This window comes from Nansenia antarctica, assembly GCF_963989245.1.
Source record: "Nansenia antarctica genome assembly, chromosome: 4".
Taxonomy (NCBI): Eukaryota; Metazoa; Chordata; class Actinopteri; order Argentiniformes; family Microstomatidae; genus Nansenia; species Nansenia antarctica.
In genome coordinates this window covers 18,812,868-18,836,035 of record NC_137689.1, presented here as the reverse complement: position 1 = coordinate 18,836,035, position 23,168 = coordinate 18,812,868, and the positions used below count along the sequence as shown (strand labels likewise).

General features: G+C 45.9%; 1 protein-coding gene across 1 annotated transcript in view; it reads left to right on the top strand.

Moving 5' to 3' along the window:
- Window positions 1-23,168, top strand: part of LOC308156417 (ephrin-B3-like) — a 43,331-nt gene that overhangs the window by 5,133 nt on the left and 15,030 nt on the right. The window contains exon 2 of the mRNA XM_080529755.1: window positions 17,788-18,083. Within this exon, the coding sequence (XP_080385881.1) occupies window positions 17,788-18,083 (296 nt within the window). The remainder of the gene's footprint in view (window positions 1-17,787; window positions 18,084-23,168) is intronic.

Here is a 23,168-nt window from a genome sequence, read left to right as displayed (position 1 = left end):
ATATTTTTTCTAGTCTAAATATTTAACAAACCCGATAGACTAGATTGAGCTAGGGAGAATAAACAGTGTCAAATGAAGACAGGCAAAGGAAAGTGGAGTGGGCATTTTATGCGTGTCTTGTGTTTATGAGAAGGCTTGTGTTGGTGCACTCAAACTTCCAGTTGGACGCTATTTGTGAAACACAAAACCAAGCCGTCAACAAAGACATTTTTCCAAAGACTTGTGAAAGTGACTTTGGAAACAGCACCACATTTTGGACTGTACCACTTGACCTTGGATTACGGGTGTGAGAGTAAGGGAGGATAATCCTCGTACACAACACAACATACACCCAGCAGTGCCCATATGTGGAGTGCCTCACTGTCAGTCAGACAACAAAGCTGTCTGTGTAGGGATTTCTCTCTCTCTCTCTCTCTCTCTCTCTCTCTCTCTCTCCCTCTATCTCTCTCTCTCTCTCTCTCTCTCTCTCTCTCTCTCTCTCTCTATCATCTTCAACAAACTAACCATTAGTTTAGGCTGGCTCAACTAAATTACTTTATCTCACCATCAGGAAATGTGTGAGAAATGTAACTTCTGTTACCTGGGACTATCACCACCAGTAATATGGAACATATTACAGCCGAGTCATCTGGAAATAAAACCATCATTGGTCACTGACCATTTTCTCATAGTCGTGGGAGTGGGATGCATTTAGGACCCTTGATTTGGAGTCTTGGCAGAAAGATTAATCTGATGAAATCTCTTCAGTAATCCAATGGTTTCGTCAGCTCTTGCGTAGGGATAGAGTAGAATTAATTTGTGACAGGGTCTGGTGAAAAAGTCCCGAAGTAGGGCAAGGTCATTTGTCTGTTTTTTACAGATGAATGAATGAATGAATGGTCTTTATTGTCATTGATATAGTACAGGTACCAAACAACGAAATTTGGGAGGGGGGGGCTCCCCTGGTGCTAGGAAAACTAAAAACTAAAAACAAGAAGGGAAAAGAGCTGGTTTACATAAATAAAGGCTATGTACACTATCCACTATACTATACTATACAAATAAAACACTGTGCTGTACTGTTACGCCCTACCCCCTGGTGGTAGGAGGCCGCCGGCATAACATATGACAGTGAGCGTGCAAATGAAGTAGACCAGTGACAACCAGGCATCCGTTAAACAATAATAATTTATTGTTTACAACACACGGTACAGAGACGAGACACAACACAGACCCCAACCCCCTGATCTATGCAGCGACCACTAAAGGAAAAGCCCCAGGAAACTAAATCTACCTATAAACAAAAACAACCCCAGAACTAACCCCCTAGCCTAACCCCCATAGCCGGTGCCGTAGCACCTAACAAAAATACAAGGGTTAGTGTCGCCGCACTAGCTGATGTTACTAATACAGTGGGTGATCTACGTGTGGTGTAGGACACAGATGTATACCTGCAGGTATCTTACTAAGTGCCCTACCTCTCGAACTCTGTAACCGGCTAAAAGAAAATGAAAGAGAACAACAAACAGGTTAACAAAAAAAAGGCATCAAACAAAACTATAACCAGCAACATAAATTACATACCAAAAACTATTGAGAGCTGCCACCTCTCCTGAAGAACAGAACAAATATATAGACTAAGGTGTCTATGCTATGCTATACCTATTCTAACATTTCCTATTCTCTGAACCTTATGTACCCTAGGGTTGTCATATTGCACATAGTGTTATTGCACATTCATTTAAAGTGTCGCAGTTTGCAGGTTTGAAATTATTTGGATTATGCCGGCATCAGATTATGCCGATGTAGATTGTAGTGCAGATTGTAAGCTTTCAAATGATGTGTCATACATTGAAATGAAAATTTGAATGTTGGTACACCTCAAACCAAATACTGGAGAAAATCGCTCTGAATCAAAACAGACACATTTGCTACCATTGTGTTGGTAGCTAGCTGGCAGCTAAGAAAGAACATCACTATGAACATCTAAGTGCATGTTTAGCACATCACAACATGCTGATAGAACATTGACATGCTAAAAACACATAACTACCGGTACACATAATTAGATGATCACACAGTCCTTGCTTTTGACCACGTACTAAAACTTAAGTTTGTTTACAAGCCATGTTTCATTTACCCAGCCAAACTTAGAAAAAACATCACTATGAACATCTAACTGCATGTTTAGCACATCACAACATGCTGATAGAACATCAACATGCTAAAAACACATAACTACACATAATTAGATGATCACACAGTCCTTGCTTTTGAACATGTACTAAAACGTAAGTTTGTTCACAAGCCATGTATCCCTTACCCAGCTGTTGTGTCTTGTTGTTCTCTCTGACTTACAAGATACACTTTATAATAATAATAACTCTGGTCTCTGGAGCAACGTTCAACGAGCATCTTTATTCAGCTTCCAACGACAACTAGACCACACTAGTCGATCGATGATAACATTGTCAAGATGTAATGCTACGGAGGCAATAGCAATCAATCCCAGATCTATGCTAAACATAGCAATATACTACATCCCCCCTTTTAAGCATTAAAAGTCTCTCTTGGGTCAACTGAAAATTAGTCTCTGAAAAGATGAAACAGACAATAAGTGTCACTGTCACAAGTTGAGATTTGAAAGAAGTCACTATTTCCATTCCAGTTTGAACCCAAACCCTAAAATGACAGGTCGAGCCAGAGCAAGATCGAGGGGTCGTGTACGCGGTCAAGAGACTGGGCCACCAGGGGCGGTGTCGAGTGAAAAGCCACGGGCTTTGCCAGGTACCTTGACCCAGAGAGGATCATCGGCGCAACAGACAGCAGTGGTGAACTGATGTTCTTGATGAAATGGAAGAGCTCAGACGAGGCTGATCTGGTTCCGGCCCGTGAGGCAAACACTCGCTGTCCTCAGGTCCTGGGGACCTTCTATGAGGAGAGGCTCACCTGGCACTCCTGTCCTGAGGAGGAGTCACAGTAGCACCCCATCACCTGACAAATGTCCCCGTGGCCCTGTTCCTGCCATGTTTTTCTCTAGATTACTACATAAGTCTGCTCAGTTTTCTACAGCTGCAGTAACCTTTTGAGAAGACCTCCAATATGAGGCAGTCTTATTTTTTTAATTCAGTTTCCAAATGTTTGTGTTGTAATACAAATCTGATTGTTAAACCTAAGAATGAAAGTTATGGTTTGTGGAAATGCAAATAAAAAGATGAAACAGACAATAAGTGTCACTGTCACAAGTTGAGATTTGAAAGAAGTCACTATTTCCATTCCAGTTTTAACCCAAACCCTAAAATGACGGGTCGAGTCACAGTAGCACCCCACAGTGTCACTGTCACAAGTTGAGATTTGAAAGAAGTCACTATTTCCATTCCAGTTTGAACCCAAACCCTAAAATGACGGGTCGAGTCACAGTAGCACCCCATCACCTGACAAATGTCCCCGTGGCCCTGTTCCTGCCATGTTTTTCTCTAGATTACTACCGTATTTTCCGCACTATAAGGCGCACTTAAAAGTCCAAAAAAAAAAAAAAAAACGACAGTGCGCCTTATAATCCGGTGCGCCTTATATATGGATCAAAATGTAAAAATTACATGACCAATATTTTTTTTTTAATAATAATAAAATGTTTCAGTACGACTGGTAAACTACAAAGCCGCACCGCTTGCAGCATTACGGTAATCAGTAAACGACGGCCGCCATCTTGGAATCTCCGCGAATGCTATGCTATTGTTATGCTATCATGTGCTCTGAATGGATGCCGTACTCACCCAACTGTTCAATTCGGACACTCACACCGCTTGCAGCATTACGGTAATCAGTAAACACCGGTGTTGTGCTTACTCACAGTCCCACACCACAAGACCCCAAGTAAAGAAGACTAAACAGAGTTTCCGAGGGAACAAAGTGAGATTCTTGGTGCTTTCAACTTGAAGTTTTAAAGTACCCACTCGATATAATAAACAACAGTTTAACGATCACTAAACACTTATCATTTGTGTATTGGATTCATTATTCTCGTTTGCCGGAGGCTACCGGTAAGGGAGGGTTGATTTGTAAACATACTTTCGTTTTAGCTCGTGTTCAAAAGCAAGAACTGTGTGTTCATCTAGTTATGTGTAGTTATGTGTTTTTAGCATGTCGATGTTCTCCCAGTATGTTGTCATGTTATTAAAATACAGTTTAGACCTTCGTAGCGATGTGTTTTGTTAGCTGTTAGCCGCTAGCAGCGTTTGTTGTGGTTTGGTCAGATTCACTTTTCTCCCATTCAGTGTTTGAGATGAACCAACATTCAAATACGCCTGTCGTGTTCAATCTTTCTCTGATTTGAATGTATGACACATCATTTGAAAGCTTACAATCTGTAGTTTAAGCATGTGTAAAAACTGAAAAAGTACGTTGCACATTTCACCAGGAGCTGTCACATATTGGTTGTTGGTTATAATTGTATAGCCTATTGGTTGTTTTCTGGTGTTGTTTTGCTCTGTTTGTAGTCTACTTGATGTATTTTTATCAGCTGTTAAATCACCACAGCGGTTAATCCACTAATAGAGATAATAGCAGATTGAAAATGCTTGTAGCTAACTACTCTATATCTCGTGGTTGCAGCTATTGCGAATGGCTATTCACGCGAGTCAGCTGTGAATCACCGCAGGTCCTTGACGCTTGTTGCAAAAATGGATGACGAACGGCTGATACTTGAGGTGGAAAAATATATATTTTTGACAGTGGAGCAGGTAGAACGTTGATGGTGACAACGCTCAGGTGGAGCTTGGACAACGGGAAGTTGACACAACACCGATGGAGAGGTGACGCAACGCAGTAGGTGGAGCTTGGGCGTAACGCAACCCCAGTCAAACGTTTGACTGCAGTATCTATTCTATGCGCCTTATAATCCGGTGCGCCTTATAATCCGGTGCGCCTTGTGTATGAAAAAAATTCTAAAATAGGCCATTCATTGAAGGTGCGCCTTATAATCCGGTGCGCCTTATAGTGCGGAAAATACGGTACATAAGTCTGCTCAGTTTTCTACAGCTGCAGTAACCTTTTGAGAAGACCTCCAATATGAGGCAGTCTTATTTTTTTAATTCAGTGTCCAAATGTTTGTGTTGTAATACAAATCTGATTGTTAAACCTAAGAATGAAAGTTATGGTTTGTGGAAATGCAAATAAAAAGATGAAACAGACAATAAGTGTCACTGTCACAAGTTGAGATTTGAAAGAAGTCACTATTTCCATTCCAATTTTAACCCAAACCCTAAAATGACGGGTCGAGTCACAGTAGCACCCCACAGTGTCACTGTCACAAGTTGAGATTTGAAAGAAGTCACTATTTCCATTCCAGTTTGAACCCAAACCCTAAAATGACGGGTCGAGTCACAGTAGCACCCCATCACCTGACAAATGTCCCCGTGGCCCTGTTCCTGACATGTTTTTCTCTAGATTACTACATAAGTCTGCTCAGTTTTCTACAGCTGCAGTAACTTTTTGAGAAGACCTCCAATATGAGGCAGTCTTCTTTTTTAAATTCAGTTTCCAAATGTTTGTGTTGTAATACAAATCTGATTGTTAAACCTAAGAATGAAAGTTATGGTTTGTGGAAATGCAAATAAAAAGATGAAACAGACAATAAGTGTCACTGGGCCTTATGGCTTCAGTCGATGGATTGATCTTCTTCTTTAAGAACTGTACTCACTGTACTCACTACTAATGTATATGATCTAAACAATAACAGTGCAGACCTGACTATAACTTGTCAAGTAACTTGTGAACTTCACTTGGAGTAAAATCAAACTTGTAAACATACCACACTTTCTAAATGTGTCCAACTATCATCTAGTAACTAACTAAACTAAGGGTCAGAGGTCACCAGTACTTTACCCTGGTGGAGCACAACCTTCAGCGTTGGCCCATCTCAAAGTCTTGATACCTTGCCGGAAGCGCCACAGCTCTGCCACTTCTGGTGCGGCAGGTAGGAGTGGAGCTCTCGCCCTCACAGGAGGACGGGTGCTGAGCTGGATGATCCGGTGACTCTGGGGGTCCTCCCAGCGGGCTCACAGGTGCAGGCTGCTCCAGTGGCTCAGGATCTCGCTCTTGATGCAGACTTGGATGAATACGCCTGAGATGACGTCTGTTCCTTCTGAAGACAACACCAGACGGGCTTCTCACGTTGTATGACCGTGGTTCTTCTCGTTGGTTTAGGACTCTGGCTGGCATCCATCCACGTCTCGTTTCCATGTGAACCGTTGCACCAGGAGCAAACTCAGGTAAGGGCTGTGAGTTGTGGTTGTAGTAGTGCTCCTGTCTGGTTTGGAGATCTTTCAGCCTGGCATGAACTCCTCTCGGGGTAGCTGGCTGTAGAACAGCTGTAGAGCAGGGCAGCGTGCTTCGTAGTACTCTTCCCATAAGCACCTGAGCTGGGGAAACATCTGTGCCTGTTATTGGAGTGTTTCTCAATGCTAGCAGGGCTAGATGGGGGTCTATGTTGGTCTGCAAAGCTTTCTTGAGTGCATGTTTGACCGTCTTCACCATCCTCTCTGCCAGACCGTTGGATTGAGGATATGCAGGGCTGGAGTGAATGAGCTGTATTCCCCAGGATGCTGCAAACTCCCTCATCTCTGCACTTGCAAAAGGAACATGGTCGCTTACCAGCTCTTTTGGGATCCCGTGCCTCGCGTACACTGCTTTCATCTTGCGGATGACTGTGTGGGCGGTCTTGTCAGGTAGATGGAGCACCTCTGGGTACTTGGACAGATAGTCCACCACGACAAGGTATGACTGGCCCTGGAGCTCAAAGATGTCAGCCCCGACCTTTAGCCATGGTAGCTCAGGGATATCATGTGACATGAGGGGCTCTCTCTGGTTCTGTGGTTGGAGTTGTTGACACGGAGAGCATCTCTCCACTGTGTTGTCGATGTCACGAGTCATTCCCGGCCAGTACACAACTTGTCGGGCCTGTGCCTTTGTCCTCTGGATACCTTGATGTGCGAGGTGTAGTCTCTCTAGTATTACCTGTCTGGCGGCTTGAGGAATCACAATTCTCTCGCCGGTCATCAGTAGTCCGTCCCTGATGTGGATAATGTGCCGCTGAGGCCAGTATTGGTAGAGACTGGCGGGCACACTGCGTCGTCTTTGGGGCCAGCCGCTGCGGTGTCTCTCAGCCACTGCCTGTAGTGTCTCGTCAGCTGCTGTGGCTTCTTTGAGCATCTTGAGCATGTCTGAGCTCATGGCAGCAGTAGCCTCCATCGTGTGGATCACTCTCTCCTCGAAGAGGTCCTCTTTTCCACTGTCGGCCTGTTCGGTGACAAACGCGCGGGAAAGGGTGTCGGCGACGTGCATGTCTTTTCCTGGCGTGTATGTTATTTTCAAATCATACCGTTGAAGCTGGAGCAACATGCGCTGTAGTCTTGCTGGGGCTTTGCTCAGGTGTTTCTTAAAAATCACTTCAAGTGGCTTGTGATCAGATTGGACTGTGACAGTGTTGCCGTAAACATACTGGTGGAAGCGTTTGGCTGCGAACACTATCGCCAGCAACTCCTTCTCTATTTGGGCGTAGTTTCTCTCAGCTTCTGTGAGAGCTCGTGAGGCATAGCACAGCGGTCTCCCCTCCTGGAGAAGACAAGCTCCCAGTCCATCTTTCGACGCGTCAGCCTGTATGGTGAGAGGCATGGCTTGGTCATAGAACTTCAGCACAGGGGCGTTGGTGAGGGCTGACTTCAGCTTGTTTAAAGCATCATCATGTTCATGGTTCCACTGCCAAGCTGCATCTCTCCTCAGCAGCTGTCTGAGCGGGGCAGTCACTGAAGCTTCATCAGGGATATACTGAGCCAAATACCTCGTCATCCCCAACAGCCTCTGCAGCCCTGTCTTGTCCTCTGGTGGCGGCATGTTGTTGATGGCCGTCACCTTTGTGTCATCCGGTTTCACTCCCTCTGGTGTAATGACGTGGCACTCCCTCTGGTGTGTCTGACGGTGTTGATTTTGTACTGGATTTTTTCCTTGTTGAACTTGACGTTGGCTCTCTGTGCCCTCTCCATGACCTTGTGAAGGATGCCATCATGTTCCTCTTCTGTGGCGGCGGCGATTATCATATCGTCTGCGATGATATGGACTCCTTCGATGTCTCCAAAAGCCTCACAGTTTTTTTGCTGAAAAACTTCGCTGGCGGACTTGATGCCAAAAGGAAGTCTCTTAAAGCGGAATCTTCCCCACGGCGTACTGAATGAGCACAGCACAGATGATGGCTCGTCAAGTCTCACCTGCCAATATCCGTCCTTCTCGTCCAGGATCGTGAATATTGACTTCCCAGAGAGCTTGCTCTGGACTTCCTCCGGGGTTGGTATCGAGTAGTGCTGCCTCTTGATTGCCTCATTCAGATCACGAGGATCCAAACACACCCTCAGTGATCCGTTCTTTTTCTCAGAGATGACGAGGCTATTCACCCACTCGGTCGGGTCTGTCAGAGGTGCTATGACGTCCTTTTTTACAAGCTCTTTCAGGGTTGTTTTCAGTCTGTCCACGACACTGACTGGGATCTTTCTGCATCCGTGGACGACTGGGGCCACACTTGGGTCTGTGTGTATGTGGTGCACACCGGGGAACTCACCCAGGCCACTGAAGACAGATGCGTACCGCTCCACCAGCTCCTCTTTTGTAGCTGGTGCCTTGACTGCAAGCGTCTCTATTCTTCTCACGAGCTGCAGTGTCTCGCACGCTTCTCTGCCCAGGATGGGCGTGGTGGACTGTGCAGTCACAAACATTTTTTGATTTGCTATTGCTCTATTGGGTCTCACACGTGAATGTCACTGTTCCTTTCGGTTTCAGGCGTGCTCCTCCATAGGCAATGAGAAGTGTCTGTGTAGGCTCTAGTCGTGGGGGCCCCGGTATCTTCTCGAAAATGCACATTGGAAGCACGTTCGCCTCCGCCCCCGTGTTCAGCTTGAATCTGACTGGGGTGTCTCTGAGGTTGACTGTGGTGTACCACGCGTTGTCTGTCTGCTGCGTGATCTTATCTACCCTAACACAGAACACTGAGCCTACAAATAAAGAATCTACCTCGCTCTCAAGTTGACTGACCTTGCTGTGACTGTCCCATGCTGTGGTGCGCCACACACTTTGGACCAATGGTTTCTCTTGTTGCATTTGTGGCATGTGGTCCCGAAGGCAGGACATTGGTGGGGCGGGTGTGTCCCTCCACACTTCCCGCATGTGTTTGTGCTGTCCGTCTGCTCATTTGCTCTTCCTGACGATCTTTGTTTTCTGTATCCTCTTCTCATCTCAGAGTAGCTAGTAGTTCCTCTGGACAGTGCTTGAACTGGGGCGTCTGCGTGCCCTGTCCCCATAGCTTGCAGCTGTGACTTGGCAGCTTCTGCAGCTCTGCATATGGTTAGTGCTCTGTCCAGGGTTAGGTCTGTCTCTCTCTCTTTCATGCGAGGATCAGTTAGGCTAAACACCATTTTGTCTCTCAATGTGTCATTCTCACCTGCACCAAACTCACAGTCTCTGCATTTCTGGCGGAGTTCAGTCACAAACTTGTCGACACTAACTCCCTCTGACATAGAATGGGACCAGAATTGGTGACGTTCAAAAACAATGTTCTTTTTGGGGGGTACAGTATGCTTCAAATGCATCCATGACCTCTTTCATTGTCTCGTATGCTGGGTCTTCAAAATCAATGGTGAATGTATTATATACCTCTAATGCCTCTTCTCCTATGGTGTGCAGCATGATGGCTATTTTCACATACTCATCTTTATCACCTGCACCAGCGGCAATCATATGCAGTTCAAAACGTTGTTTCCACCGACGCCAATTCTCACTCACGTTTCCAGAGAGCGGCGCGGGAGGCTTGAGCTGTTCCATGGCGAGGCTTTCACTCGCTAGCTACTACGAACGAACGTCGCACGGGGTCGATAGCTAACTATAGTTCTCCACAAAGTCTCTGCGTCGATCGACGGCGCCTCGCAATTCCTTATATTTGTGAAGAAGTCACATCTTCTGACACCATGTCGTGTCTTGTTGTTCTCTCTGACTTACAAGATACACTTTATAATAATAATAATAACTCTGGTCTCTGGAGCAACGTTCAACGACCATCTTTGTTCAGCTTCCAACGACAACTAGACCACACTAGTCGATCGATGATAACATTGTCAAGATGTAATGCTACGGAGGCAATAGCAATCAATCCCAGATCTATGCTACACATAGCACATCGCTATGAACATCTAACATCATGTTTAGCACATCACAACATGCTGATAGAACATCAACCTGCTAAAAACACATAACTACACATAATTAGACGTTCACACAGTTCTTGCTTTTTAACACGTCCTAAAACACAAGTTTGTTTACAAGCCATGTATCACTTACCCAGTAGCCTATGAAGCAGGACGGCAGACGACACAGAGTCCAATTCACAAAGTATTTAGTGATCCTCAAACTGCTGTTTGTTATATTGAGTGGGCTCTTCAACACTTAAACTTTCGTAATATAAAAAATATTATGCGCGACTTGAGAAATGCAGGCCTTTTCACCAGACCGTGTCACATTTAGAGTGATGGGTAAATCATTGAAAGAGTTTAGGACATAAAGGAGTTAATCTTCCTTTCATATATTTTGTATGTAGATGTTATAACCCCCCCCCCCACACACACACACACACACACACACACACACACACACACACACACACACACACACACACACACACACACACACACACACACACACACACACATACTGTGGTTATTAGCTTCCCACATATTAGCTTCCCACACACCTTAGTATCATTTCCAAATCCCCATTCACCGCCCTTCACATCTTTAATTTTCTGTTTCAAAGGTGCTTCTCTGGCATGCCATCAAAGCATTGGCATCGCATGAGAGTGTGTTGTGGAGAATGGAGTAATTGCAGTCTTAAGATTGCACTGATGATGGTTTTGCTGTGAGGTGTGTGTGTGTGTGTGTGTGTGGGGGGGGGGGGGCGGGCGATTATGACCTTAAAACATTACACAGCTGAAATGGATTTTTAAGGCTGTGTTCATTGTATCTCTGTTAGAAAAAAAGACATACTTGGCTGTTTTCCATTAACTTCTGTTTGTTTGATCTGTCACAATGTTTTTCCTCCCATATCTCTGTGTCCCTTTCTACTGCACTGCCTCTCTCAATTATCTTTGTCCCTGCCTCTTCTGTCTGTCTGTGTGTTTATGACTGTCTGTCTGTCTCGCTCCACTCTTCCCTCTCTCTTTCATGAAGGTTAAGTGGCATGAATAATATGTTTCTGTATGTTTTGCAGAGAGTTATGGGTAATTGGTGATTGGAGAGGATAAAGTCCAAGAGCCATGTCAGCAATAAGTATGCCAACATAAACAAACAAATGAGGCTTAAGGACATGTAGTTGTTTTAACAAATAACAACCCGATTACCCTTTCAACTTTCACCGAATTGAAACCTAGTTGCGTCTCTTATTTTCCCTTTTCTGTCTGCCTCTTTGTCTCTGAGGCTCCATAGGTAATGTCTCAATCTTTCCCGCTTGAAATGCTCTTCTGAAACTTGTTATTCAAAAACACGACAAAGAGTGAAAACCTACTGGTTCCCTGGTGAGCAAGTATGTGTGAGGGGAGACAGAAATGAAAAAGAGGAGGGGAAAGAGAAGGGAAGGAAGGCAAATGAGAAGGAGGGAGTTATCTCCCCTCTCTCTGTCTCTCTCTTTCTCTCTTTCTCTCTCTCTCTCATCTCCCTCTCACATCCATACACATGAGAATCCACCAAGGCAAGCAGGGCTCCCCAAAGTTTAGAGAACCCCAACTCTCTTCACTGAGTGCCCAAGATCTCCCTTTCAAGGGACTGACCTTGGTGTGGAGTTGGAGTCGTTATGTGCGAGAGCTATGCTTGTGTCATGTCGGGTCTATGTTAAGAGCAGCGTTTGATGCAGAAGCTCAGTCATGGGGCAGGAATGCGACTGCCATCTCTCAGTCCTTAACTCATTGAATAACACTGATAAAAGCTCAAAACATCACTCAGGAAGCTCTTCAGATAAAGCAGCACTCACTTAGCAGGTCAGGGGGAGGGCTTCTCCAAGGGCAGAGTAGTAACACTTCTCCACTATGGTTAAGGGCTTTGACATAGCTAAATCCACAATGTTTTTTACAATGACTATTTTGCTTCTATGACAAAAAGGATTAACTTCTTTGTGAGTACTCATCAATATGGATTGCGACCAGAGAATGAGGTGTTTATTGAAGAACACATCCTGCCCAGTGCTGCTAGCACGCTATGACCATGTAATACACTGGTTGATATGGATTGAATGGACCCTGGATTTAATTGTTTAAATTGCCTGAAAGTCATGATCCATCTTCATGCACCAATGGCTATTAAAGCGCCACAGGCAAGGCTTACAGTACACTAGCCCCCCTGTTGTGTCTGGGTGGGCAGCGGCAGGGACTTGCATAGACTTATGGAAGGGCAGGTGCCCCCCCCCCCCCCCCAAAAAAAAGGGCAACATGGGGGGCCACGAGTTAGGGGGGGGGGGGGTGCATTACGAACAACAGGGGAGCGATGCAATGCGGAAAATAACACCCAGGAGGGCACTTTGTGAGTGGTAGGGCAAAGGGGGCAAGCTTTTTCCCCCCTTTCGCCCCTCTTGTGCACATCCCTGAGTAGCAGAGGGGGGTCCTGGCCTCGCCCTGGCTCGGTGGACCTCAGAGCCCGGTGCCTCCTGGTACGATACTGTCCCTATACAGAACCTCCAGACCGGGGCCGGAGCACGGCGCTGTAGGAGGGATTACTGGTAGACGTCGGGGTGAAAAACGTCCCTATCAGAGCGACGAGGCAGAATGAGGAGCCGGGAGTTGATTCATTAGAGTGTGGGGTTAATACCGACACAGCTCCAGCTACTGTAGAGAGGTGGGTATAAACCAGAAGGAGAGAAGGCAGACTGTCAATTAAGCAAACAGCCACATTCCCATAGACACTGGGCCGTGAAGGCAGTACGGAGACGTTTTAATCTGCCCACAGGAGTCACAGAGACGGGGGAGCGAGCAACACACATCTTCTGAGGATAGGGTCACAAAGACATGGGGAGACTGTAAACATATATTGGACACACTCTCGTGAATACACACACACACACACACAGAGACAGACACACACATTCAAAAGTAATACTTGCCCTCTCCTTGATCCCTGTGTTGTCGTACCTCAGGACTGATTCATGTTGACGAGTTTTCATTGGATATTTATACTTCAGATTATGTATGCTTTCCTGGTGCATCATTTATGCTGGAGTTTTAAATAGGTCTACAGTACCACGACTACAGCATTAGAATCCTTTCCATCATCAGTTCTGATAAAGTTAGTAACTCAACAGGTTCTTACAACACAACATTTCCAGGGAGGATATATTCAATATTCATGGGAGAGACGAAGTTGCTGCTTTACAGTCAACTGATCAGATGAATAGGAAGTACGTACAGATGAACATGAACACAGCCCAGTTCAAAGGGGCGCCCTCAGTGCTCCACCAAAAGCAGTCAACTATGTTGAATAAGGCCATGGTGTATGACCTTCAGGGGAGGCTGGTGAAGGCAGAAATCGGAGGACAGGCTCATTGTAATGCATGGAACGGTATCAGGACTGGTATCAGACACTGGTATGAAACACGTGTTTGACACCATTCCTTATTCCATTCCATGCATTACAATGAGACCGTCCTCCGATTTCTGCCTCCTCCAGCCTCCCCTGATGCCCTTCAGCTTTGTTCAATCATGCTTTCACACTAATCCCTCAAATACCTGGAAGACCGTGAACACTGACCAACCATGAAGTTCGTTCTCAAGCTTCAATACCAGCATTCATGTTATAACAATGTGCCCTAAGTGAGGTGTTGTTGAACCTGCTTTACAAGGTCAGCCATGCACGGTATCAGGCGGGTAGTTTCAGGTTATGACCTCAGGCAACAGTTATGACAAGACAGTGGCGGTGTGGCCACCGTAGCAATCAGTCATGTCACGTGTGTAAAGAAATGTCACAGACACGCTTGATTGGCTCCTTGAACACAGAAGCGTGTGATTGGGGTGTCATGTGAATCCTGGCATTAACATGAGAGATAGACCTGCAAGACCTGCAAAGGCCAATGTAGAGAAACACTGGCCAGATTGAGAGTGAGAGCTTTGGTGATGAAATGTCACATCCTAATGTTATTAAATAAATTTGAACAAAACAATATGACCCTTCATGTTGTGAATCGTCCAGTGGGTTTTTTTCCTCTAACATATCATAAACATTTGATCCAAAAAGTCGGATTTCGTAACCTAACACACCGATTATAAGCACAGAGCACTGTTGACAGAGTTTGAGCTTTTTCAAGTGTAAAAACACATGATTTGTATCATTCGCTTTCTTAGAGGTTCATTATTTTACACTTTGATCATTTTTAATTGGACATCCTAGTCAATGTCCCAATAACATCGGTCATATGTAATGACTTATGTAAAGATTACTTAAATGTCTTATTGTGGGTGTGTTTTCATTTCCCATGTAACTAACTACAGTAGCCTACATACATGTGGCGTGTGTGCTGAACTGAACTCCCTCTGTTATGATGTAACAATGGTGTCTTGACACATGAAAAGGTCAGACCCTAACCCTAACCTCTGCTCTCTCATGGTAGATCACAGGGAGCCTGTCCAACTGTCCGAGTGTTGTTATCCAGGACAAAGGTTAAGCTGCCCATTAGGACTATGCTGAAAGCCACAACTAGGTGTTCTTCACTTCCTATATCACCGGAACAGCCTTGAAAGAGTGAAATATAACAGCCGGTCATTTATCCTAAAACACTCCCGAGTCCCTAGTCTCTGTACCATGCTGAAACTCCTTGATCTGATGAAGGGAGTGTGTGTGAAAGGGAGAGAGGGAGTCAGAGAGAGAGACAGGGCTACAGTGAGGGAGTCAGAGAGAGAGACAGGGCTACAGTGAGGGAGTCAGAGAGAGACAGGGCTACAGTGAGGGAGACAGAGAGAGACAGGGCTACAGTGAGGGAGTCAGAGAGAGACAGGGCTACAGTGAGGGAGTCAGAGAGAGACAGGGCTACAGTGAGGGAGACAGAGAGAGACAGGGCTACAGTGAGGGAGTCAGAGAGAGACAGGGCTACAGTGAGGGAGTCAGAGAGAGACAGGGCTACAGTGAGGGAGTCAGAGAGAGACAGGGCTACAGTGAGGGAGACAGAGAGAGACAGGGCTACAGTGAGGGAGTCAGAGAGAGACAGGGCTACAGTGAGGGAGTCAGAGAGAGACAGGGCTACAGTGAGGGAGTCAGAGAGAGACAGGGCTACAGTGAGGGAGACAGAGAGAGACAGGGCTACAGTGAGGGAGTCAGAGAGAGACAGGGCTACAGTGAGGGAGTCAGAGAGAGACAGGGCTACAGTGAGGGAGTCAGAGAGAGACAGGGCTACAGTGAGGGAGTCAGAGAGAGACAGTGCTACAGTGAGGGAGACAGAGAGAGACAGTGAGGGCAAATCCAGAACACGCATCGCTGTTTTCACACCATTTCCCATGAACAGTAGTGTAGCTGCATCATTTTATAGGTATGCTTGTCACTGGTAGGGACTGGGGAATTTGTCAGGATAAAGACAACATTGAGAGATTTGCTGAATTGGTAGGTTAATTAACAGTGTGTGATTATTCAAATCAGGGATCCTACTAAGACAAATATATTAATTCTGAAATCACATCATCTATTATCCTTGCACTCCTTGTATCCAAGCTAATTTTAGGAGCGCCACAGCAAGGGGGTGTATACTCTGTTTTTCATTTGTAATAAATTATTGATTTAAAAAAATTGTATTTCACTTGGAAAATGTCCAGTATGCTGTGGAGATCAGTGGTAAACAACTCCCAATGTAATGTATTTAAATGTAGGCCCTAAGGGAACACAATTAGAATATTGTGCAGGGGGTGAATACTTTTGCATGGCATTGTATAGATAGAGAGAGAGTCAGAGAGATGGAGGGAGCTAGAGAGAGAGAGATCAGAGAGATGGAGGGAGGGAGCTAGAGAGAGAGTCAGAGAGATGGAGGGAGCTAGAGAGAGATCAGAGAGATGGAGGGAGCTAGAGAGAGAGAGTCAGAGAGATGGAGGGAGCTAGAGAGAGAGATCAGAGAGATGGAGGGAGCTAGAGAGAGAGAGTCAGAGAGATGGAGGGAGCTAGAGAGAGAGAGACAGAGAGATGGAGGGAGGGAGCTAGAGAGAGAGTCAGAGAGATGGAGGGAGCTAGAGAGATCAGAGAGATGGAGGGAGCTAGAGAGAGAGAGTCAGAGATGGAGAGAGCTAGAGAGAGACAGAGATGGAGAGAGCTAGAGAGAGAGAGTCAGAGAGATGGAGGGAGCTAGAGAGAGAGAGACAGAGATGGAGGGAGCGAGAGAGAGAGAGACAGAGAGATGGAGGGAGCTAGTGAGAGAGAGACAGAGATGGAGGGAGCGAGAGAGAGAGACAGAGATGGAGAGAGCTAGAGAGAGAGAGAGAGTCAGAGAGATGGAGGGAGCTAGAGAGAGAGAGACAGATTTAAGGGAGCTAGAGAGAGAGAGAGTCAGAGAGATGGAGGGAGCTAGAGAGAGAGACAGAGAGATGGAGGAAGCTAGAGAGAGAGAGACAGAGAGATGGAGGGAGCTAGAGAGAGAGAAGGAGCTGCAGCTCCCTGGTTCCTCTTCCCTGTCTCTTCCTGTGTTGAAATGTCAGTGGGATCTGGAGGCTCTAAGGGCTTAGTGGAGAAGCAGGCACTGCAGCCTCTCTGCACCTCTTTCTGCAAACGGTTATTTTTAAAACAGTGGTTGTCATCACAATCTATATTCAGGTGTAAGGTTGAGCCTGTGACTCAAGGTTATGGGAGATTCAAGGTGTACAATTTGGCATGTTTTCACCTTGAAGTGACCGCGAATTTTACATGTGACCCCCTGACCGTGAGCGTGGATTTAGCGGGAATTATGGACCATTCGCAGTGGAAGTCCGGACCAGACTACAAAGACCACACCACCAAATCCCAGAAGTCTAAGAAGTTGTATTAACAACAAAAGCAGAAACCATGGCTGCATAATTGCCTCGGGGGGGGAATCATTTGTGGCTTAGAATTACAATTAGAGAGCTTAGTTGTGCATGCAAATGTTTTAAATATATTTGACTCCAGCTTTGCTGACGTACATTTTGAAACCCCCTACAGAACGACATAAACGACTCGTCGTAGCCTCCAGACACCGTTCCCTGGTCGCTACTCCTTGGTTACTCTGTGCTGCTGTGTCGAGTTTCCGTGATCACGGTTGACTGGGAATCGCAGTGTTGTTGAATGTCTGGTTCATGGGGTTTGATGCTGCTGATAGGCATGTGACGTGATGTGATTTGTATTCCGTGCGAAATGTTTTCAATAAGGGCGTCCTCTAAATGACAGGATAATGTGTGCTGTGACTGAAGTGGTCTCAGAGGATCGAGCCCCCCCACACACACTCACACACACACTCACACAGTGACACACTCACTCACACACACAAACAAACACAGACACACAGAGACACACACACACACACAGACACACACACGCGCACACACACACACACGCACACAGACATGTACCCTTCTCCCACGGGCCTGCTTGTCTGTGTCTCTATAATATGCCATGAATAGATGAGACCTCTTCTCCAAACACAAGCTGTCAGAGCGGGAGATGGTTAAATGTCACACTGTCAATCATTGGTTTCTATGGGTACCATCCTCACCTCTCTCTCTCTCTCTCTCTATCTCTCTGTCTGCAGGTTTGGGGATGACAGGGGTTACGTGTTGTACCCTCAGATAGGGGACCGTCTGGACCTGATCTGTCCTGCATCCAACCCCCCCGGCCCGCGCTCGCCTAGCGAGTACGAGTTCTACAAGCTGTTCCTGGTGTCCACGCGTGAGCAGGCGGACCGCTGTGAGGTGATGGGAGCTCCCAACCTGCTGCTCACCTGTGACAAGCCCGCCAGCGACATGCGCTTCACCATCAAGTTCCAGGAGTTCTCCCCCAACCTGTGGGGCCACGAGTTCAAGAACCTGCAGGACTATTATATCATCGGTAAGGGGAGTGGGGGTGTGTGTGTGTGTGTGCCTGTGTGTGTGTGTGTGTCTGTGTGTGTCTGTGTGACCTCCGGGATATCACAATTAATTAACCTATCTTGGCATTTTGTTAATTTCTCCAATATGGCAGTAATGAGTTGGAGCTCAGAGAGCCAGAGCGAGAGGGAGAGAGGAGGGGGAATTCACTCACCGGGCCTGCTGTTTTTACATATTTTTGCATAAACATGTTGAGGTCGTTTGAGCCGCGGTGTGTAATTGGCCGTAATATCCGGTGGAGAGCTCAAGGGCAGATGAGTGGAGTGACCCAGTCAGCTGGGACGCTAGCTCAGTCTAGAGCTCAGGCGAGCATCCATGCGCCACCACAGCACATCCAAAGGGCCCAAGGATTCTGCGTGTGTCTGTGTTTGTGTCTGTCTGTGTGTGTGCGTGCGTGTTTGTTTGCGCGCACGTATGAGCACGCCTCCGTGTCCATGAGTGTGTTCTATGCAAATCGTTTCTAACGATGCATAGGTGAGCATGTTTTGACACAAATGTGTTTCCGCTCACAGGCGCATATGGTGATTTCCGCAGGTCGTTGACAGATGTGCATGTTTAGCGTTGCAGGTGTGCTTCTATGGGTTCTACAGAGATGGGAAGGTGTTCGGGGAGTGTTTTTCTCCATTCTCTGTAGTGTCAGTGTGTTGTAGTCACTCTGGCAACTCTGGTAAATGGGGCTCTGAACTCAGGGGTCCCATGGGAACAGTTCAGCCCAAGTCCTCCCCAAAACAACATGAGAGAGATGAAAGAGGCGCATACTGGCAGCAACGCCGCACGGCCCACCACCACCATCACATCAAGCCAAACACACATGCTGAATAATTCACATCTCCAACGTTGACTGCTTCTGTCTGTGTGAGCTCTGCTCGGCGGGGTGACTCTTTGTGTGTGTGTGTGTGTGTGTGTGTGTGTGTGTGTGTGTGTGTCTGTGTCTGTGTCTGTGTATGTGTATGTACATGTGTTTTTGTGTGTTTGTACATTGCATGTTTATGTGTGTAATATGTTGCGTGTGCTTGTCTGAGTAAGTCACTTGGCCTTTGTGTGTGTGTGTGTGTGTGTGTGTGTGTGTGTGTGTGTGTGTGTGTGTGTGTGTGTGTGTGTGTGTGTGTGTGAAAGTGTGTGTGTGTGTGTGTGTGTGTGTGTGTGTGTTTTGTTGAGTCATTGCATCTGCATGTGATGCTTAGGGAGGTTAATAATTGAGAAGGAGATGTTGGATTATTCATCAGTTTTAAACTGAAATAGAGGGGTAGACAGAAGAGGAGTAGACAGTGTGTGTGTGTGTGTGTGTGTGTGTGTGTGTGAGCGCGCGCGTGTGTGTGTGTGTGTGTGTGTGTGTGTGTGTGTGTGTGTGTATGTGTGTGTGTGTGTGTGTGTTTGTGGCAATTGTGCAATTCAAAATAGAACTGTTTTTATTAGAGATGCACCGTGCCAAGCAAACCTCCTAAAGCCTTGCCTCATCTTATCTCCTCATGACTTCTTCAACCTGCATAGTGCCAAACTTTTTCTTAATCAAACCATGCTGAGTGTGGGAAGAAGTACAAAGGAGGCTGTCGAATTTGAGAAATACGTTTCTATGACCTTGGAACAAAAATATCCCAAAATACCAAAAAGTAACAGATACGTTAATGGATTCCAGAGAGAAATGGAAAGGAGGATACACAACATCCAAATAGTTCAGCCCTAGTTATGAAATCTAACTTTTTAAGTGAACTAGCTGGCTCGTTTTAATATCCAGATGGGTTTCATGTGGTTTGACTGTATCATGTTGTACTTATCAGTGTTGATCAAACAGCTTTACAATTCTGGTAATTCTAGTTTCAAACATTACTCAGAACCAGTAATAAAATCTCATTAACAAATTATAATATCTTATTAAGATAATTAAGGCCAAAAAACAAATGAAATGCTGCCTGGTAGGAAGAAATTACTTTTTGCTGTGTTTCTCTCTCTCTTTCGCTCTCATGACTCGTGTCTTACTCTCTATCTCTCTGTGTATGTGTGTGTGTGTGTGTGTGTGTGTGTGTGTGTGTCTCTTGTGTCTCTTTCTCATTTTCTCTCTCTCTCTGTCTCGCTATCCTTCTCATCTCTCTCTCTCTCTCTCTCTCTCATTCTCTTTCCCTCTCTCTCTCCCTCTCTTCCTCTTCTCTTCCAGTAGTCTGCTCTGTCTGTATCTCTCCTCACGTTACACATTCCCTGTTTCTTAATTCATCTGTCCCTTTTACTATGTTCCCTCACCTGTCCTCAGGGCTGCTGCTGGCCATATGGGCGCCATAAGCGTAAATGCGCGTGTACGTGTAGCGGCGGAAAGCATTTCATGTGGAGTCGGCGCTCGGTCGCAATCTGGTGTCATCCGCTCAATATTGTCTTGATTTTGAAACATCGATGGTTAATTTCAATTAAGGTTAAGAGATGTTCAAATAATTCCAGGCAGACATACAGAGAGAGAGAGAGAGACAGAGAGAGAGAGAGAGAGAGAGAGAGAGAGAGAGAGAGAGACAGACAGAGAGAGACAGAGAGAGAGAGAGAGAGAGAGAGAGAGAGAGAGAGACAGAGAGAGAGAGAGAAACAGAGACAGAGACAGAGAGAGAGACATGCAGTGTCTGTAGCGGAGGGTTACTAGGGACAGTCCAGTCACTGTTCCCGGGGTGGGTGGGTTTGGTCTGTAGGGGAGATGGTGGTGGTGGTGAGGGGGGGGGGGGTGTGTGATGACTGTGAATAACGCAAAGTGACATGTCGCCTCCCAGATCTAGGTTAACAATCGGAACCTCACCACGCTGTGTTTCAGAAATAGATAAAGGAGGAGAGGGACAGAGAGCAAGAGAGGGATGGCTTTTGTATGTGCTTGTTCATGCTTGTGTGGGGGGGGGGAGTAACATGTGTGTCTGAATCTATGCAAGCCAATGGTTATGTGCATGTGTGTGTGTGGCATTGTCTTAGTTCATTTATTCGGAACTCGATATGTTAAAAGGAGTGTGTGTATGTATTCCAGGCTCTGTGTGTGTGTGTGTGTGTGTGTGTGTGTGTGTGTGTGTGTGAGAGAGAGAGTGTGTTCGTCTGTGTTTTCCTCACTGATAAAGGTCATACCGTAAGACTCCCCCACTAATTGGATTGAGAAGGTTCAACACAGTGATTCATTAACCTTCTGCCTCTGCCAGCAACTCACATTAACACACACACACACACACACACACACACACACACTTGCATGTTCTCCCCACTGTTTGACAACTGTTGAGACAGACAGATTGAACTCAAGCTCTCTCAGAAACATTACACACCCATTTACACAAACAAACAGTATTGCTGAGTTGAGTATTCACCAGGCATCTCCACTGTCGTTCATGTTGTTACGTTAGACGGTTAGGGCTTTTTACATGGAGGCTAGAAGGGTCTGTCTCTCTCTCTCTCTCTCTCTCTCTCTCTCTCTCTCTCTCTCTCACACACACACACAAACACACACATGAAGGAAGGCTCTTTTTACAGACAGCCGTGTGAGCAGAGAGAGATTACAGTGGTCAAGGGATTGGGGGGAATTCTCTCCACCAGCTGTTCACTTGAGACCAGGACAGAGAGGGATAGAGAGAGAGAGGGATGAGGGGAGGAAGAAAAACACAAAGAGGTGGAAAGAGAGCGGGAACAAGAATAATGCACAGTTGATCTTTATAACTGGAAAATTAACCATGACATTTTGGAGGACACGCTTGAACATGCACTTGTGGATCGTCATACTTATAGACTCCTACTGAATGCCCCCCACCTCTCTCTCTTTCTCTCACACACACACACACACACACACACACTCACGCGTTCGCACACACGCACACACACACACACACACAGACACACACACAGACACACACGCACACATGCACAGACACACACGCACACATGCACACATGCACACACACACGCTCACATACACACACATGCTCACACACACACACACATACACACACACACACACACACACACACACACAGATTATGCCATCCCTGAGGCTTTGGCATTGTTGTCAATGGGATTTGTCGTCATGCCGTGGGCTTCATTCTCAGTATGGTGCCTGGTCCTCAGCAGCCAAGTCTTAATAGTGGTTGAAAATGGTGAACAATCTGCCTGCGAGGAGCGTGGTTGTGATGTAATGGCTTTGGGGGGGGGGGGGGGTAGATCCGTGTGTGTAGTCGCAGCTAATTTGTTTCCTCTCGTCAGGTGCTATTACACACACCTCCCAGGTGCCAACCACATGTGCGGCCAGAATCCCATGCCAGCCAGAAGGCGGTTTATACCTTGAGGATTTCATTTCCAAAAAAGAGGATATTATATGACATGTCTGTCACCTGAGAAAAAGGTCATTTTGTATGACAGAAGCATGAGGAAATATAATTGCTTCGATGTTAACCTCGATTAATGCAGATGTAGGTGAAGAACATATGGTGGACCTAGGATCCTTTTTTTTTTGTTTTTTTGTTTTTTTTACATATATATGTTATTTTTTTCCTTTTACATATAGTTTTATCTCTTCGTTTCTTCGGAATATCTCCCATCTGTCCTGCTACCCTCCTCCAAACAGTGACATACTTTTTAATGTATGCCATTAAGAAACTAATTAGGATAATTAACTGAAAGAGGGGGAAGGCCCATCTTGCGTTCAACGGATCAGAATATGTTGCCTCACACAGACAAAAGACACAGAGATACACTGCTGACAGAGCAGCACACAACCCAGCACACTGTCACACACGGATAACCCAGAGATAACAGAACCATACAGAAAACCCAGAGTTAACCGAACCACTCAGACAACCCAGAGTTAACAGAACCACACAGACAACCCAGAGTTAATGAATGAATGGTCTTTATTGTCATTGCTACAGTACAGGTACCAAACAACGAAATTTAGGAGGGGTGGCTCCCCTGGTGCTAGGAAAGAAAAAAAAACGCTTTTAAAAAAATCACAAGAAGGGAAGGAGCTGGTTTACATAAATAAAGGCTATGTACACTATCCACTATACTATACTGTACAGATAGACGACTAGAGTTGTCATATTGC